Source organism: Astatotilapia calliptera, chromosome 2 (genome assembly GCF_964374335.1).
Source record: "Astatotilapia calliptera chromosome 2, fAstCal68.1, whole genome shotgun sequence".
Classification (NCBI taxonomy): Eukaryota; Metazoa; Chordata; class Actinopteri; order Cichliformes; family Cichlidae; genus Astatotilapia; species Astatotilapia calliptera.
Genome location: NC_137423.1, coordinates 10,378,921 through 10,397,239, shown reverse-complemented (window position 1 = coordinate 10,397,239; position 18,319 = coordinate 10,378,921). Strand labels below are relative to the sequence as shown.

At 50.4% G+C, this 18,319-nt stretch overlaps 1 protein-coding gene across 1 annotated transcript; it reads right to left on the bottom strand.

Annotated features, from left to right (window-relative positions):
- Positions 1-9,046: 9,046 nt before the first annotated feature.
- On the bottom strand, positions 9,047-11,287 carry LOC145420467 (uncharacterized). Its single transcript, XM_080289741.1, has 3 exons — positions 10,605-11,287; positions 9,817-10,420; positions 9,047-9,691 (listed from the first exon to the last, which is right to left on the bottom strand). The coding sequence occupies exons 1-3, from the start codon at positions 11,067-11,069 to the stop codon at positions 9,342-9,344; spliced, it is 1,419 nt and encodes a 472-aa protein (XP_080145867.1). The 5' UTR covers positions 11,070-11,287; the 3' UTR covers positions 9,047-9,341.
- Between the last annotated feature and the right edge of the window lie 7,032 nt (positions 11,288-18,319).

The following is an 18,319-nucleotide window of genomic DNA, read 5'->3' as shown; positions in this document are numbered from 1 at the left end:
TATTCGACTAGGGCTTGGAGGCGATGCACGTAGTTTGGTATATCCGTCATATCTGGTGTGTCTGGGAGCTCCCTCGTGTATCTTTCGAAAATACTTTCGGTTAGGTAAACGCACCGCTCTGCAATGTCATGTTGCCACGACTTCAGTCGTTCCACAGCCATAACGGTACCTTATGTGGCGATAGGAGTGTTTATACGTGAGTGGTAATGGGATGACTATATCAATAGCTGTTCTCGCTTACTCGTACAACTTTAGGACAGCTTTATCCGACAATGAAAGGGGTTATAACCAGATCCACACAGTGGCCGACCTAGACGCAGGAGCCAGCCGACCTGCAGTTCCAAAACTCCCGACCTGCAGTTCCAAAGCCCCCGACCTGCAGTTCCAAAGCCCCCGACCTGCAGTTCCAAAGCCCCCGACCTGCAGTTCCAACGCTCCCGACCTGTAGTTCCAACGTTCCCGACCTGCAGTTCCAACGCTCCCGACCTGCAGTTCCAAAGCCCCCGACCTGCAGTTCCAACGTTCCCGACCTGTAGTTCCAACGTTCCCGACCTGCAGTTCCAAAGCCCCCGACCTGCAGTTCCAACGTTCCCGACCTGCAGTTCCAACGTTCCCGACCTGCAGTTCCAACGCTCCCGACCTGCAGTTCCAACGCTCCCGACCTGCAGTTCCAAAGCCCCCGACCTGCAGTTCCAACGTTCCCGACCTGTAGTTCCAACGTTCCCGACCTGCAGTTCCAAAGCTCCCGACCTGCAGTTCCAAAGCTCCCGACCTGCAGCACGGAGCAGCCGACATAGCCACGAGAGTGTCCAACTGACAACTGCTCTCCCATAAGTACACTGCGCAATAATAGAGCAAACCTAGCATTCTAAAGCGTATCCACATTTGGGTTGGTAGCAATGAGCGTGGACAAACTGCAAGCGCACAGGCACAGCATCATCGACAGTTGCTGCTTTGAACCTGTAATATACAAGGAGTTCATTCGTCGTTACCCGGACACCGAGCTATCCAGGTCCCTCGAGACCACGGACCCCGTAACGCGAATCCGGGTACTTGTGGATTACTGTCTGGACAACGATGAGCACGCCGAGGCGTTGCTTCGTATAGTACGGACTCACTGCAAGCATTTATACGCCTGGCTAGAAGAAAACGGCCCGAAAGGCCCCCTAGGTACCATTGACAAACGCACAACTTAAAGAAACTGGAGACGGTCTGTTGGTGTTGTATGTGTTTCATTTTGTATCATGTCTTACGTTTTATTTTTGTTTTGTTTTGTTTTTCACTAGAGCGAACCAAAACCACTCACACCTTGACCCCTGCAGCGATGCTTGCCTTGGGGTGGAAAGGGAAGGGACTCAACGGCGCCGAACTAATGGAGGACATGGAACTACACCAGTTGTTATCCAGAGTCACCACAATCCAGGACGCCGTTGAGGACATGTGGGCAGAAGGCGTGATCCTGACCGAGGAATACGAAGAGCTTGTTCTCGCAACCAAGATGTCGTGTCAGGAAAACACAATTCGCAAGATGCTTAGTGATCCAGACATACCAGTTGCTACAAAGCACAGTATTGGCCTGATACTCATGTCACATAACATGCACATATACGGACTGACGGACGAATGGAAAGGCTATAAAGTGTTTCGAGCTACAGACTCGTAGACTGCGCACCGTAACCAGTGAAATGTATATGTGTCGCTCCCGATGTTATTGTGAATGTGAATGTTGGCAACAGCAAATAAAATCAAGGTGACACACACAGGGTTTGTGTGGTTTCTTTTTATTAGTGTGGTCCGATGTTTATGTTCACAAGTCATGTAGGTACACTGCATGTTACACAAAGGACATTCTTAGTAGGTTTATCATCGCTTCCACAAGCACCGTAGCCGGTATGTTACACACAGCACAGCTCAATTGTGGACACGCCTCACTGAATCCCATTTCATCTCTGGCGTTCTGGATACCAAAACAAAAAGGTGTTCCACTTCAAGGCGTCTTGGTTGGTGTCACACCACAGCAGGCAAGTAGCTTGCTGCGATTCCGTCTCACGGAAAACATCACCTAAACGAGGCACCACACTAAAGCGGTCATCCACCAACTCCCGTAGGTCTTTGTCGATCGCCGCGCTTACGAGTTTCCAGCGGTTGTCTTCAAACCGGCAGTCGGTGTGTCGATCTGCCTCTCCTGGTATCCAGCTGAGCGTGAAGTATTCTTTGTAAGCTTTCCACAACTGCTCAGTGAAGCGCTCTATATCCATCGTGTCGTCTTCCATCAAAAGGGTCAACGTCCACCCTAAGTCAGCGGTGCGATCCACTTGCACGTACCACGGCCAGCACAGGTAATCCCTGTTCGTGTAATATCTCGACCAAAACTGACACAGCTGAAACCCGTCCGTGCTCAGCGCACCCAGGTCTTCCACCTCCAAAAGCTTTATATACGGCAGTAACGTGTGCAGTTTAGGCTTCTCGTCCGCGGTCATCTTGGTCGTCATTGAGCTCGAGAGCACGTGCCTTTTCATAATTTTGTCTAGCCTGGGGCTGTAGAGTCTAGAGAGTTTGTCGATCTTAGAGTCGGGGAACGCCACCCTGGGATGGCGTACGGTGAGTCGATGAGTACCTGGCATTGTAACGACGGTATGCATGTAGTGCGATGTGTGTGGTGACAGTGTCTGTGTATATATATACCTCGCAGGAAACATAAACAACACATTTGAAATCCGGCGGTGACACGGGAGACGTACGCACCATCGGAAGGCTACCGACACACACCTGGGCTGTCAGATACTATAAAAGCTCAACTTGTTTAGAAAGGAGACTCACAGATCCATTCGATCCACCAGAACACAATGCCCTCAGCTTACCACATTACACTCTCCCACCCGGAGGCCGTATGGCCTGGAAAGGTGGACACCGTATCTCGATTCACAAACAAAGGGTCAGACGACATAATGGCATTACACGTTTTACACACCGAGATCAGAGAGAAATTCACGGGTGAGGAGCTACGCTTTTGCCAAGGAGGTCATTACATTGACTACGTTTTGGACGTGGCCGATTTGAACACCGAGAGCCTGCTCGGGTTCCACATGGCGGAGTTCTGGATGAACAATCGCATCAGCTGCACTCCGGATTGGGGCCGGTGGTATATGCAGGTGGACCGAGGTCCCAATAGCTGTTGGCGGCTCCACGTGATGCTGGCAGATGCCGACAAGACCGAGGTCGACGCGGAGCGTTTCGTGGAGACCTTGTGGCGAGCCTACAAGGACTACTTTGGTCGCAGCTGGTTACCCCGAGGCGTCACAAAGACCGCGGCGTACGATGTGACACGACTGTACGAGGACCGGGAGTTCGAGGATAGCAGGGTGCAACTGATCCGTAAACACCCGGAGGAGTTTGACAATGTCATAGAGGGTCATTTGGGCAAACTACCCGCTCTGGGCGATGTGTATCGTGCCCAGTTACAGCACGAAGAATGCATGCTCTGGTGTGACACCAACGATCCTCGTTACACAGCGCCCGCATCTCGCCTGTGGCGTACGATGCTGGTGATCTAGTCTGACTGTATTTGACAGCTTGCTTTTTCTGAATGTATGCTACAAAATTGTGTATGCCGTCGACGGCAACAGCAAACCCCAATAAACTTTAATGTCAACTCTGATTTCTGCCCAAGTTTTTTGTCTATGTGTCTGATCTGATTCTAGCAGTTATTACATTGAATGATATTAGCAAGCAGGAGATAGGAGACGATGCGATGTTGCACACATTCTCTTTATTTATCCGGTTACCCAATTACACACACAAAAAAGACACTGAAACACTGTTAAGTGAATACTAGTATGGCCAAGCAAGTAAATTGAAATCATCATCATTATCATCATCATCATCATCGTCATCAACATCACATTTTACAAGTGAGCCGTTGCTCTGTCATATACCGCTGTAGGTGACCGTATTCATGGCCGCAACTTCGTCGTCCGTCAAATGTACCCAGTGTACAGCACAATTGAACTGTGTGTATTCGTAACCAGCTTCCTTTGTGGGCTGTGGAACGAGTGTTATACGATCAGGTACTTTACAGCGCACCACAAGACCTTGCGCTTTGTGGTCCATGTCTTCCAACCACGTGTGTATAACGGTTATCAGTGTTGGTAGTTGCTCGCTGTGACACAAGGGAAACACAGACTCATCGGTGGGATCGTCGTCCCCTGTGTCATCGGACTGAATGTCATAGTCCTCTTCTTCTTCTTCTTCTTCTTCACCGTACTGTATGCCACTGTCGTCTTCTTCGTCGTACCGTATGTCACTGTCGTCTTCTTCGTCGTACTGCATGCCACAACGGTCTGCATCGCCGCATTCAAGATCGCAGTCGCGCTCGGCTATCAGTTCACAACGGTCTTCCTCAAAAAACCCAGAGTCTTCACAGGCCTGAGCGTCACCCACGAGCGGCTTTAGCACTGGATCTTCGATTGCAGCATTCTCCCCGTACTCTAGCGACTCGTCCTCCCGGTCAACCCATGTGTCACTGCTGATGAACACCGGGCCTTTAGGTTGCTTGTACACGCCCCAGTATCCGGTTACACTCCGTGAGATATCGCCGTGTCTCGCCGAGATGTTCATGTGCTCCGGGACCATCATACCAGTTAACCTACAGGCAATTGCCGCTAGGTTAAAGTAACATCCGTCACTGTGCATATCGGGTTTAGGGAAAGCGGCGTCGTAACCAACGCGGTCGACCAACTCTATATTCCCTGTTAGGAGCACATGTAGTAAATCCAACACACCTCTCAGGGGCATGCATAGCACTTTTGCAAAATACCCCAGGGGCGCCTCGGCGTGCACTTTGCAAGGCCAATTCTCCGAGACGGACTCCGTGAGGGAGGTGAATTTCAGACACGGCACACCAATTGTCGGTGTGATGTACTGAACGGTGAAAGAATGTCCGATCTTCCACTCCCTCGGTCCTATATCGACATATACCCACGGGTGCCGGTCGACGGTCTCCGGGGGATCTTGCTGTGTTTTCTGTCGTTTCGGAGCTGCGATAACCGATGAGGGCACCTCGTCGTCGATGGTGCGTTTTAATGTCGCCATGTCGAACCTCTAGTGCGGTCTGGTGGTAATCTCTGTTGTATGTGCAGATAGATATCCGTGTGTGTGTGTGTGTGTGTGTGTGTGTGTGTGTTTTCAGAAAGAACGCTTTGACTTAGACCGCTCGTATGACAAGGTAACACAAAGAAACAGTGTAGAGTTGAATGTGTTTTATTTCATTTTTTAGATACAGAAAAAAACTAGTGTAAACATTGAAGCGGTGATGAGTATTCCTAATACACAGCTCTTATTGTTGCCGACACCGGCATCGCATTTCATTTCAATATCTCCTATGTTCAAGGACGCGGACAATGTCTCTTGCTGTGAGGACACTCGATCATTGCGTTTCGGCATATACCGTACTGTGGTTCCACGGACACAACTGTATCCTCGTACGAGGTGTGCCACATATCCTTTGGGTTGGAGAGAAGGGGCCAGTACTGGTCCATGCTGGCGAGGGTATACCGATAACCCAGCGCTTCAATGGGCGTGGGTATTAGCGTCATGTTGCTCGGCACGTTGCATGTGACTAATAGGCCCAGTTTCTGGTAGTCTGTTTCCAACCACTTGTGAACAACAGCCACCAGCCCAGGTAGTTGTTCCGTGTGGCATAACGGAAACACATACTCCAGCTCAACATACTCTGTGGCCATCACGGTTGTCTTCTCTCCGTCGTCAGTTTCGATGCCCCAGCCACTGGTAGAAATAAAGATTGGACCTTCGGGTTGTCTGACTATGGTACAATCTATACCTGGAGTCCCAGTGAACCGTAAGTGCTCCTTGGACACTTCTGGGATCTTAGGCGATGTGTTATTGTTACCGGTGGCATCCTGAAGCTTGGGGGCAGCAGTATCACCGTCCTCGAATACCAGCAACGTGTGGTAACACCCTGCATCTGCACACAAAGCAGCAGGCATACCCTTTACCACTTCTCCGGGGTCCTCTTTGCTAGGAAACACATCCGAGTAAAGGTCCTGGTATTTATCTTCATTGTGCGTGAGAACCATGTGCACTAAATCCAGAAAGACCCTGAGCGGAATGACTATTCGGTCGGCGAACACTTGGTTGTTCTGGGTATTATCCGTAAGCTTAACTTTCTGTCCTGGCTTCACTGTTGGATGTGTACTCACCAGCACCACACAAGGAAGATCGTGTGTGACATCATAATTGATAGTAAAGGCGTTTCCCGTGTCCCAATCCCGTCGACCTAACGTTGCTGTTCGCAAGGTTTTCTTGGGCGGCAACGGGCCCCCGGTCATGTCGTCCACGGGCTGTGCATTTGCGCGCTTACGGTTTGCCATATTCAAAGACATGGTCGCTTCAGTAGCCTGCTCGATCTATAGGTCCTTTTGGTCCACCTAAGCACTCTGAATGAACATATCACAGCTCAATTGCGTTTTTGTGACTATATGATGTGCTAGCAGGGATTGTATTTAGTGCTGCTTGAATTGCTGTGTCCGAGCAATTAATATAGTGTATGTGTGTATTTAGAAACCACGCTACGAAATAAAAGACAGTGAAACCACAGGTCGGCAAGCGCCGACCCACAGGTCGGGAAGCGCCGACCCACAGGTCGGCAGGCGCCGACTCACAGGTCGGGAAGCGCCGACCCACAGGTCGGCAGGCGCCGACTCACAGGTCGGGAAGCGCCGACCCACAGGTCGGCAGGCGCCGACCCACAGGTCGGCAAGCTCCGACCCACAGGTCGGCAGGCGCCGACCCCACGTCCCCCGTGGGGATGATTCGTCTTTCTCAGTGGTTGTTTATATTGAGACTTAAGTGTGTTAGCCGTGTGTGTGTCTGTGTGTTTTCAGAAAGAACGCTTTGACATATATATATATAATAAACTTAGACCGCGCGTATGACAAGGTAACACAAAGAAACAGTGTAGAGTTGAATGTGTTTTATTTTATTTTTACATACAGAAAAACAGCGTAAACATTGAAGCGGTGATGAGTATTCCTAATACACAGCTCTTATTGTTGCCGACACCGGCATCGCATTTCAATATCTCCTATGTTCAAGGACGCGGACGCTTCTTGTTGGGACAATGTCTCTTGCTGTGAGGACACTCGATCATTGCGTTTCGGCATATACCGTACTGTGGTTCCACGGACACAACTGTATCCTCGTACGAGGTGTGCCACATATCCTTTGGGTTGGAGAGAAGGGGCCAGTACTGGTCCATGCTGGCGAGGGTATACTGATAACCCAGCGCTTCAATGGGCGTGGGTATTAGCGTCATGTGGCTCGGCACGTTGCATGTGACTAATAGGCCCAGTTTCTGGTAGTCTGTTTCCAACCACTTGTGAACAACAGCCACCAGCCCAGGTAGTTGTTCCGTGTGGCATAACGGAAACACATACTCGGTCTCCTCGCAGTCCCCGGGCATCATGGTTGTTTTCTCTCCATCCTCGGTTCGAATGTGCCAGCGACTGGTGGTGAGAAAGAGTGGACCTTTAGGTTGTCTGACTATAGTGCAACATACGCCTGGAACACCGGTGTATCTTAAGTGTTCCTTTGACACTTCGGGGATCTTGGGCCAGTTGTTGTCATTCCCCTCTTCATCCTGAGGCATGCGTATGCGATCGGCGATGTTGCCGTCGGGGTCTTCTTCCTCCTCATCGTCGTGCTCATCCTCCTCCTCATCCTCCTCGTCGTCCTCAGCAGGACCATTTATTACCACCGTGTGGTAACAACCTGCATCTTTATATATAGCAGCAGGCATGTTCTTTACAACTTCGTCGGGGTTTTCCGTACTAGGAAAGGCATCGGTGTACAAGTACAGATATTTGTCTTCATTATGCGTGAGATGCATATGCAGTAAATCCAGAAAGACCCTGAGCGGGATGACCACTTTATCGGCAAACAGCTGCTCACCAGCGCTGTCAACCGTGAGTAGAACCTTATGGTCAGACTTCACGGTTGGCCATGTACTCATGAAAGTCACACAGGGGAGACCTCTCGTGACATCGTAAGTGATAGTAAAGGCATTTCCAGTGTCCCAATCCCGTCTGCCCAACGTCGCTCTTCGCCACTTTTTCTTGGGTGGCAACAGACTCCCGGTCATGTCGTCCACGGGCTGCGCGTTTGCGCGCTTACGGTTTGCGATATTCAAAGACATGGTCGCTTCAGTTGCCTGCTCTATCTATAGGTCCTTTTGGTCGGTCCACCTAAGCACTCTGAATGAACGTATCACAGCTCAATTGCGTTTTGCGACTATATGATGTGCTAGCAGGGATTGTATTTAGTGCTGTTTGAATTGCTGTGTCCGAGCCATTAATATAATGTATGTGTGAATTTAGAAACCACGCTGCGAAATAAAAGACAGTGAAACCACAGGTCGGCAAGCGCCGACTCACAGGTCGGCAGGCGCCGACTCACAGGTCGGCAAGCGCCGACCCACAGGTCGGCAGGCTCCGACCCACAGGTCGGCAGGCTCCGACCCACAGGTCGGGAAGCGCCGACTCACAGGTCGGTGGTGTCGAACCCACAGGTCGGCAAGCGCCGACTCACAGGTCGGCAGGCGCCGACTCACAGGTCGGTGGTGTCGAACCCACAGGTCGGCAAGCGCCGACTCACAGGTCGGCAGGCGCCGACCCCACGTCCCCCCGTGGGGACGATTCGTCTTTCTCAGTGGTTGTTATATTGAGACTTAAGTGTGTTAGCCACTACATAGAAAGAGAGGAGCACAGCGTGAACCTGGAAAGTTCTGGAGTAACTGGAGCGATTATGCAACTTGGATTCCTATAACAACCAGATGTGGAAGATGATCCAACTGATCCACTTGTGTTTTACCTCTACTGTATAACGCTATATATAACGCAGCAGTATACATGTGTTGTGTCTACAATAAAAGTGTAAATCTCTATTGTGTTATTCGTGTCATTTATTCTACGCTCAAAAACACACACCGATAGCTTGGACAGCACGGTATTATTTAGCATGGGGGTGGTACACGTACACTGTTGTTGGATTGATGTGAATGAAATGCACGCAGACAGTTTGTATGTACACATGGTTGGTTTATTGCTGAATAAAACATTACCTGATACACGTACACTGTTGTTGGATTGATGTGAATGAAATGCACGCAGACAGTTTGTATGTACACATGGTTGGTCTATTGCTGAATAAATCATCACCTGATACACGTACACCAAGGCTTCTTTGCTGTGAGTACCTTCCACGGCGATCCACGTACAACTCTGTGTGGGCAATAACCGATAACCGGATCATCCAAGCAAGCAATGCTACATGTACATTCTGAGAACTTTTTTAACACAGCGGGCACAGACTTTACAGGTAGTATCACAAGAAACACAGCACACATGACCGCAATCCGACAGCCAACACTTGTCCTTTCCACACGATGTGCAAGTCCTGGAGGTTACGCCTGCGGTTGTAATAGTTTTTTTGCCAACGTGTTGCTTGCAAAGAGGACATGTGATCAGCATGGCCTCTTTGTTTCCCAAAGAGGTTATGCACGCTTGGCAACAAAGGTGGCCACACTCTAGGTAGACGTCGCTTTCCTCTCGGCAGACCGTGCATTCGTAAGGGTATGTGAACACGTGATCCTCATCAGGTGGGGGAGTTGTTGTACCTACCGAGCACACGAAACAACTGTAAGCGACTATGACACAGACACACACACACACACAGACCCACACACACACACACACACACACACACACACACACACACACACACACACACACAGTGTCTTACCCACAATGCACAGCTGATTGTGCTGCCACTGACAAATGGGCGACTCTCCCGAAATGGCGACATCAGCTGCGTGCACGTTATGGCCGTCATCGTAAGATGCGGCGAGTCGACAATCAGCGAGAAACCGACCGTCGTTCCTCAGCACATCGGCGATCGTGGACAGCGGGTCGCTGTAATATAACACGGTGGGTAAGGTTGGGTTGGAGTCCTCTTGGGTTAGACCATCGTCCAGGAGCGACGCGCCTCTCGGTACATTCTGCGGTGTCGCATGTATAGAGTACGGCTTGTTTTTCATGGTGCGGTGCTTTGTGCGAACTTTCAGGTGTTTCATGCGATGATTGAACGTGTCCTTAGCCCCCGCTGTGAACCGGCCAGTTATCATACCTGGAGTGGCCTCCGTGTAGATGAGGTCCATGCCATGGTCAGTCAAGGCTATACAGGGAGAGTTGGATGACAGGGACATGGTGTCGTTCCACACCGTATCACAATGTATGTCGTATCTCTTCAGCAGGTCTCGGATGCACATAGGTTCATCGCATCGGATTTGCAGCAACTTAGTATCGCCCGAGTGGCTTTTGACGAGAAGAGTCACGCTATGGGGCTCCTGCACAGGGGGATACATTGCAATTATTATTATTATTATTATTATTATTATTATTATTATTATTATTATTATTATTATTATTATTATTATTATTATTATTATTATCATCATTGTTGTTATTATGTAGACACACATAGCTTACAGTGGGTCAACAGCACCACGACACAAAATAAAACCACCTTACATGTTTACAATGCAGCTGGAAGATAGTGTGAGAATCACAGGCGGTTGTTTTGGCATCCTTCTTCCAACCCTTAGCAGCGACAAGGGCATTGCAGTCATTCACGTGTCTGTAGAACGACGAGCCGGAGCACGGAGTCGTCAGTGTAGTGTAGGTATGTGACACTGTTTTGCTTGCGTCTACATAGGAGTCGAGGATTGTATCAAACCAACCCTCCGTCATAACGACACAACTAGGGTCTACCCACAGATTTTTTGCTCGGCGTAGCAGTTGTTTCTTGATGGCATTAGCCGACAGGGTGTCGATTTGCATGCACACTATCGTCAAATGTTGAGTTGGCAGTTGATAGGCTTCTGCTTCCCATCTTGTCAGGCTCCACTTTCTAACACCTGAATCCTCGGGCGACCACACATTAATGTGAGCTTTAGGTTCCCAGCACCATCGAATGGCCAACGTTATGTACTCCATGGTTGTCAGCCAGCTATAAGTGGGGAAACAGCCTGTGGTAGTGTTTGGGTTTGTTGCACTACAAAAGAGTCTAGCTGAAAACACACTGTGTTACCTCTAAGCTACGAAACTTAAATGTATCTGGGGTTGAGCAGACTCCAAGCGATCTGGTTATATTAGCAGGGATCCAGCCGACCTGGCTACACTATCCAGCCGACCTGGCTACACTATCCAGCCGACCTGGCTACACTATCCAGCCGACCTGGCTACACTGTGGTGTTTGGGTTTGTTGCACTACAAAAGAGTCTAGCTGAAAACACACTGTGTTACCTCTAAGCTACGAAACTTAAATGTATCTGGGGTTGAGCAGACTCCAAGCGATCTGGTTATATTAGCACGGGTCCAGCCGACCTGGCTGCACTATCCAGCCGACCTGGCTGCACTATCCAGCCGACCTGGCTGCACTATCCAGCCGACCTGGCTGCACTATCCAGCCGACCTGGCTGCATTTTCCAGCCGACCTGGCTACACTATCCAGCCGACCTGGCTACACTATCCAGCCGACCTGGCTGCACTATCCAGCCGACCTGGCTGCACTATCCAGCCGACCTGGCTGCATTTTCCAGCCGACCTGGCTACACTATCCAGCCGACCTGGCTACACTATCCAGCCGACCTGGCTACACTATCCAGCCGACCTGGCTGCACTATCCAGCCGACCTGGCTGCATTTTCCAGCCGACCTGGCTGCATTTTCCAGCCGACCTGGCTACACTATCCAGCCGACCTGGCTACACTATCCAGCCGACCTGGCTACACTATCCAGCCGACCTGGCTACACTATCCAGCCGACCTGGCTGCACTATCCAGCCGACCTGGCTGCATTTTCCAGCCGACCTGGCTGCATTTTCCAGCCGACCTGGCTACACTATCCAGCCGACCTGGCTGCATTTTCCAGCCGACCTGGCTGCATTTTCCAGCCGACCTGGCTACACTATCCAGCCGACCTGGCTACACTATCCAGCCGACCTGGCTACACTATCCAGCCGACCTGGCTGCATTTTCCAGCCGACCTGGCTACACTATCCAGCCGACCTGGGGTATAATCTCATTGTGAAGAACGTGTGATGATCGCATTGGACATTCTCGGTGGATCACTGAGAAAATATGGCCATGTTAAGCTGGTTGTCCTTGTGTGTGTTGTGCACTCCAATAATGTCTTTGTCTCTTGACTCAAAAGGTTTGTAGTCACTCCTAAAACACTATTGTTGACGTGCATGTTTGTGAACTCGCTTGAACGCCGTTTGTTTCCTGGATGAAAGACATTGTACATTGTACATAGAACGAACGTAGTGTTGTAACCTTTATGCGAATAACTAACCAAATGCGTTTCTCTCGTTTAGCTGACACATACGTAACGGCGATATGTGGACAAGACGTGGTTCTTCGCTGTCAGGATACTACAGCGAGTCCAGTTACCCTGGTGGAGTGGCGGAAATCAACCGTATCCAGTTGTTACCTGTACTTCTTTCGAAATCTACGTTTGTACGACGACTACCAATGTGACATGTTTAAAGGCCGAGTGAAGCTGCTCGAGCCGTCCGTGGGAAACGCAAACTGGTCTGTGATTCTAAGGAACGTCAGTGTAGCCGACACAGGGCTATATACGTGTGAGCTTACAGCCAAAAACACAACAACTGGCCAGATTGACGTAGAGTCCGAGGGACGTGTCAACCTCACAGTCTCAGAGCTCACAACGGCTCCTTTTTCACACTCTCCACAACCTAGAGGCCGCCCTGGTATTATAGCAGCCCTGATCCTGTTGCTGACCGTCATCGCCGTGTTGTGTGGTGTAGTGTGGATCCGAGCAAACCAAAAACACAAGACCCCTGAGGGCGAAACGTGTTCCAATGTATGAGTCTGACCACGTAATGAAATGTATCTGTACCAAGGGTTTTGCAGAGGTACTTGTTGGTATCATGTATAAAAAAAATAAAGACACTGTGCTGCAATGTGTAATAGTTGTTATTTTATTTGTCAAATACAGTCAAACACCACGCTTCACACTCGTGATGGTACACCACATGTCTACACAACCAAAGCCCCCGCTTGGGGGGTTACAGTCTCCAACCAGCGTTCTGGGAAGATACCGAAGGCGTGTAGGTTGTACACGGCCAGAATCAACGATATGCTGGCCTTCGCCTCGTCGGGTAGTTGTGGGCATTCAAAGAGGCATCTGAGCGCACCCACCTTCCCCTCGGTGGTTTCATACATGTGATATAGCATATATTCTTCATCGGGTAAGATCAGCTGTTCTTGAACCATGAGGTCGACTGCGTCATCTACAGTCGTGATTTTGTCCAGGAAGCTGCGTTCTCTGACTGCACGTCGGAACCTCGGCAGCGACGAGCCGATCATCTGCTCGACAGCGCCGGTTAACTTGAACTGTGTCAGTTTTCGTTCTGCGGAGATATAGACATAAGTATACAAGCAACAAGGTGTTCGTTCAACACAATGTTTTTTTTTTTTTTATTTGCAACGAAAAGAAATACAGTACCTGTCTTTCCCTGCGGTCCCCGGTCCACCAAGTCCTGGTAAAAGTAGGGATTGAGTTCATGGACCGCTGACAGTAACACTTTGGCTCGCACCTCGTCTTGCAAGCTGTATTCGACTAGGGCACGTAGGCGATGCACATGGTTTGGTATTTCCGTTATACCAGTTGCGTCTAAGGCATCGTCCTCGTCCGTGTATCTGTCAAAAATACTTTCAGTTAGGTGAGTGCACCGCTCCGCAATGTCATGCTTCCACAGCCTGAGTTGTTCCACAGCCATAACTGTATCCTACGTGGGGTGGCAGTGTATCTGTATACGCGAATGGTTATTCGAGAGATATAGCAATAGCTGGCTACACTTTCCAGCCGACCTGGCTACACTATCCAGCCGACTTGGCTACACTATCCAGCCGACCTGGCTACACTATCCAGCCGACCTGGCTACATTTTCCAGCCGACCTGGCTACACTATCCAGCCGACCTGGCTACACTTTCCAGCCGACCTGGCTACACTTTCCAGCCGACCTGGCTACACTATCCAGCCGACCTGGCTACACTTTCCAGCCGACCTGGCTACACTATCCAGCCGACCTGGCTACATTTTCCAGCCGACCTGGCTACACTATCCAGCCGACCTGGCTATACTTTCCAGCCGACCTGGCTACACTTTCCAGCCGACCTGGCTACACTATCCAGCCGACCTGGCTACACTTTCCAGCCGACCTGGCTACACTTTCCAGCCGACCTGGCTACACTATCCAGCCGACCTGGCTACACTATCCAGCCGACCTGGCTACACTATCCAGCCGACCTGGCTACATTTTCCAGCCGACCTGGCTACAGTTTCCAGCCGACCTGGCTACAGTTTCCAGCCGACCTGGCTACAGTATCCAGCCGACCTGGCTACATTTTCCAGCCGACCCAGGGTTCCAGGCAACCTGTAACTCTGGGCTGGCCTACCCAGAACAAGAGCTTATTTAACAGAACAGCACAGGGTAGCAGACTTGTGCTGTGTCTACAGTCATGTCCTTGGCAAATAAGCACATCATAGCCGGCATTGTACGCCCCACAACCCCGGACGCCAAGCGGGCACTACCGCGGGCCGTGTACATGAAGCGTTTCCATGTAAGCAAATGGAAATGCGTACAGGATCAGCAAACCAAGACGCTGGCGGTGGTGCACGCATTGGTGCCCGAAAGGAAGCTATTTGCTTACTGCCAAAGGGTACAAAGAACCTTCCTCTCCTGGTTACCACCGTACAACAAGAATTTGTGTTCAAAGTTATCGCTTCAAGACATTCTGGACTGCGAACTCGATTGCGGGGCCGTTTACTTTATCAACACCGTAGACTTCACCGGCCCCGATCCGAGTGATAGGGATTACGCCGAAAGGTCTTGCACCGAGCCTACATTCGGCTTACAGATCCAAAGCTACAATGGAACCGTGCCCACTGGACGTCCTAACTCGTGGGAGACCACGCGTGCACCTGTCATGGACGATCACACCCGACGTGAAATGGGGCTACCTCCCCGCCTTGTGTCTTCTGCTACAGTGCCCGCCGCGGCACAAAGACCTGGGCCTGGGAGCTACAGGGCGGATGGGCCGTCCGTGTCGCAGGAGGTAATAATCGACGTGGACGGACCATCCGTGCAGGAGGCAATCGACGTGGACGGACCGTCCGCGTTGCAGGCGACAATCGACGCATCTTTCAACGAACCCCAACGGTCAACGTCCTCTACGCCTTCTGTGTCAATCGGAAGACCTACGGACCTATACACGTGTCCCTGTTGTTACGAACGGACACACATGTGTGTGTTTAACTGTGGACACGTTGCATGTGAGAATTGCATCCTGAAAAGCGTGACAGTGTCAGGGTTGCGAAGGTGTTTCTACTGTAAAAGCCGGTGGACGTGGTACCGGTTCGTCCGTATGAGTAGCGTGTCACAGGATGTAATCTGTTCGGATTGTGCTAAGGCTAAGATGTACATCAAGCCTTGCGGTCACGCTAGCTGCGAATGTCCTAATCCTGTTTGTTCAGAATGTGTACGCGGAGAAACGGTCAGGTTGTATCTTTAAGTGTAACATGTGTCACGCGTAGACATAGTCTTGCGCACCTGTACTCTACAACGTTTTAGCAAGAGAATGGGCGTGTGTTTGCTTGCATTGTGATGTTTGTACATGTATGTGTTGACATTGTAATCACCATTTGTCAAATAAAACAAAAAAAAAACCAAAAAAACCCACAAAGGTGTCATCGGCTATGTATGAGTACGTGTGCTGTGTAATACCAAAACGTTCACAGACTCAGTTTATAGTACGTACAAGACAAAACTGTATTTGGTTTTATGTACAGTCTGCGGTAGTAACAACAGATGTGATCTTTGTCTTTGGTGTGTCTTTGGACATTTTACAATTTGAACTTGATCTACAACACTGTGATTGATATTAAACCAACAACAATAAAAAGAGACTTTGGTATCCTACACAGGCGTGAATCTTTATTGCTGTTTTTTTTTGCACACTACAACAACAACAACAGAATAGCACTACATCATATAACCAGTTGGTGAATTGTACAGGTTTGAATTTCTGGTGACATATTCCCGCGGCACTGCCATGTTGGTCACAACGTCCGTCATATCCGAGGGGTCAGAGTCACTGTGTTCTTTTTCGTGTTTCCCTCGCAGTACGGATGCCGTAAGTATCATGGTGACCACGTACATCGCGTATATGATGATGTTGAACACCGCAATAGCACATTCGACGTTATGCGACCTATGCTCGTTACTGGTGAGGGGACGATATAGCAACTCCATGCACCCTGCGATCACGGCCATAAACAGTTCCACGTTCATCATCGCCAAGCACGCGTACACAGTCATGGTGCTCCGTGTGACAGGGTTGGTAGAAGTGGCGGCCGAAGCGTCGACCTTCCGTTTGCTGATTGCGGCGAAGTAACTTAGCACTATGCTCACCACCATGGCAAGGCACCCTAGGACGACCAGAGCAATCCCAGCGTGAATGTAAGCGTATCTGTGCTCTTGGTTACTGTCGTCGTCGTTGTCGTACGTCAGCTTGGACGAATGCTTATGGTCGAGGAAATACATGATGTTATTTGGTAGCGTCAGGAAACCCACGATGAGAGATGTTATGACAGCAATCGAGCTTCCGAGGCGGCCTGTGAATCGCGCCATGGACGAGGCTGCGGCGCCCGACACGGGCGCAAATTTTGCCGCGAACATGTCTTTGCCGTTCGACACGAGCGACTTTAACGCGGGCATTCTCTTGCGGTTCATCGTCGTTGCGTGTAACGTGTCTGGCGAACGTGCGGGGTTTTTTTTTTTAGTATCTACTGACTATTAGTACACCATGTCGGCCGATACGCAACGCTTTGCCGAACTGGCCGCTGTTAGTTTTGCTCTGCGCGACGATGTTAGGAAACGCGACGATCGAATTCAAGACCGTGTCAGGCTGCCTGCACGCGAAGTCGACGAATGACCATCGGTGGTACAAAGTGCAAGGCATAACGAGAACGCTGGACTCTATGGCTCAGCAGAGAAGGCGAGGAAACCATAACCTGATAAACATGGACGTGTTCACACGAGCGCTGCAAGACCGACACAGCAACCCCGAAAGTAAGTTGGACTGGGTCGTCGACTACATCAAACAACTGAACGTCTCCGAGAGCAAGGCTTCAGAGTTTCAGGCTGGTGTGCTGCGGATATTTACGTATAGCAAAGTCCCTAGCGTAGCGGCGTGTAGACGGGTGTGGGATAAAACACGTATGTCAACGCACATCGGAGTGGCGGTGGACGCGGATTGCAAAGATGTATTCAACGGGAAAAAAACCAAACCCCAGGTCGGTCCAGTTTCCCAACTTATCCTCACGCAACTAGAGGCCTTGCACCTGCGTCCGATTTGCGGAGGCTTACGAGTGGCCGGCATACCGTCCCCCGACCGCTGCTCGGGTGCAAAAAAGCGGTACACGTACCATAACCGCTGTGTAGCCGGGTGTAAGGGCATACAGCCAGACTGGGGGTTCTACACCGAAATCGACATGGTTGCGTACGACACGGTCACAAACACAGTGGCGTTGCTAGAGCTCAAGACCAGGCATAACGACGTTCTAGATAAAGCGACGCTATGGCGTTATAACACCCAGCTGTGGCTGACGTGGGTGATGTTTTCCGTCACCTACCCCAGCGCGGCTCAGCGCTCCGCCGCCCACTTGGTCATAGTGAGACCCGGGACGAATTTGGTTAGAATACGGAGCTGTACCAAGCCCACCGTATCGAAAAGCATGAGGCGTAATTTCCCTTGGCTGACATGTTTCTGCACACAGGTTCTCAACTGTCTAGCTCCTACTTGTGTGCACATGAGGTCATATAACAGAAGCGATACTATGTACACGGAGGACCTTTGCTCACAAGTCAACCCGGGAGATCTAAGCCACAGGAACATATGTTTCAACGAAGAAAAGAAGAAACTTAAACTCGACAAAGTGCACTCCGACCAACAGCCTCCGCAGCAGCCGACACAAAGCGTGCCTGATCACTGAAGTGTGTGTGTGTGTGTGTGTGTGTGTGTGTGTGTGTGTGTGTGCCCGTGAGTGCGGCTGCTATAATAACGCCAGTCAGGCCGCGACGAGTTGATAGGACGACGTCTGACAATGGGACTGAAGAACCAGGCGCTGCACGTTATGCTCGCGAATCCCCATCTATC

Bases quoted from the DNA above. Each gene is read 5' to 3' on its own strand.
- LOC145420467 (XM_080289741.1), bottom strand. From the start codon at position 11,069: ATGGAGTACATAACGTTGGCCATTCGATGGTGCTGGGAACCTAAAGCT. The intron at 10,421-10,604 runs GTAAGGTGGTTT...CCCCCTGTGCAG, and splicing joins TCCAGCTGCATTGTAAACAT to GAGCCCCATAGCGTGACTCT. The intron at 9,692-9,816 runs GTAAGACACTGT...TGTGCTCGGTAG, and splicing joins CAATCAGCTGTGCATTGTGG to GTACAACAACTCCCCCACCT.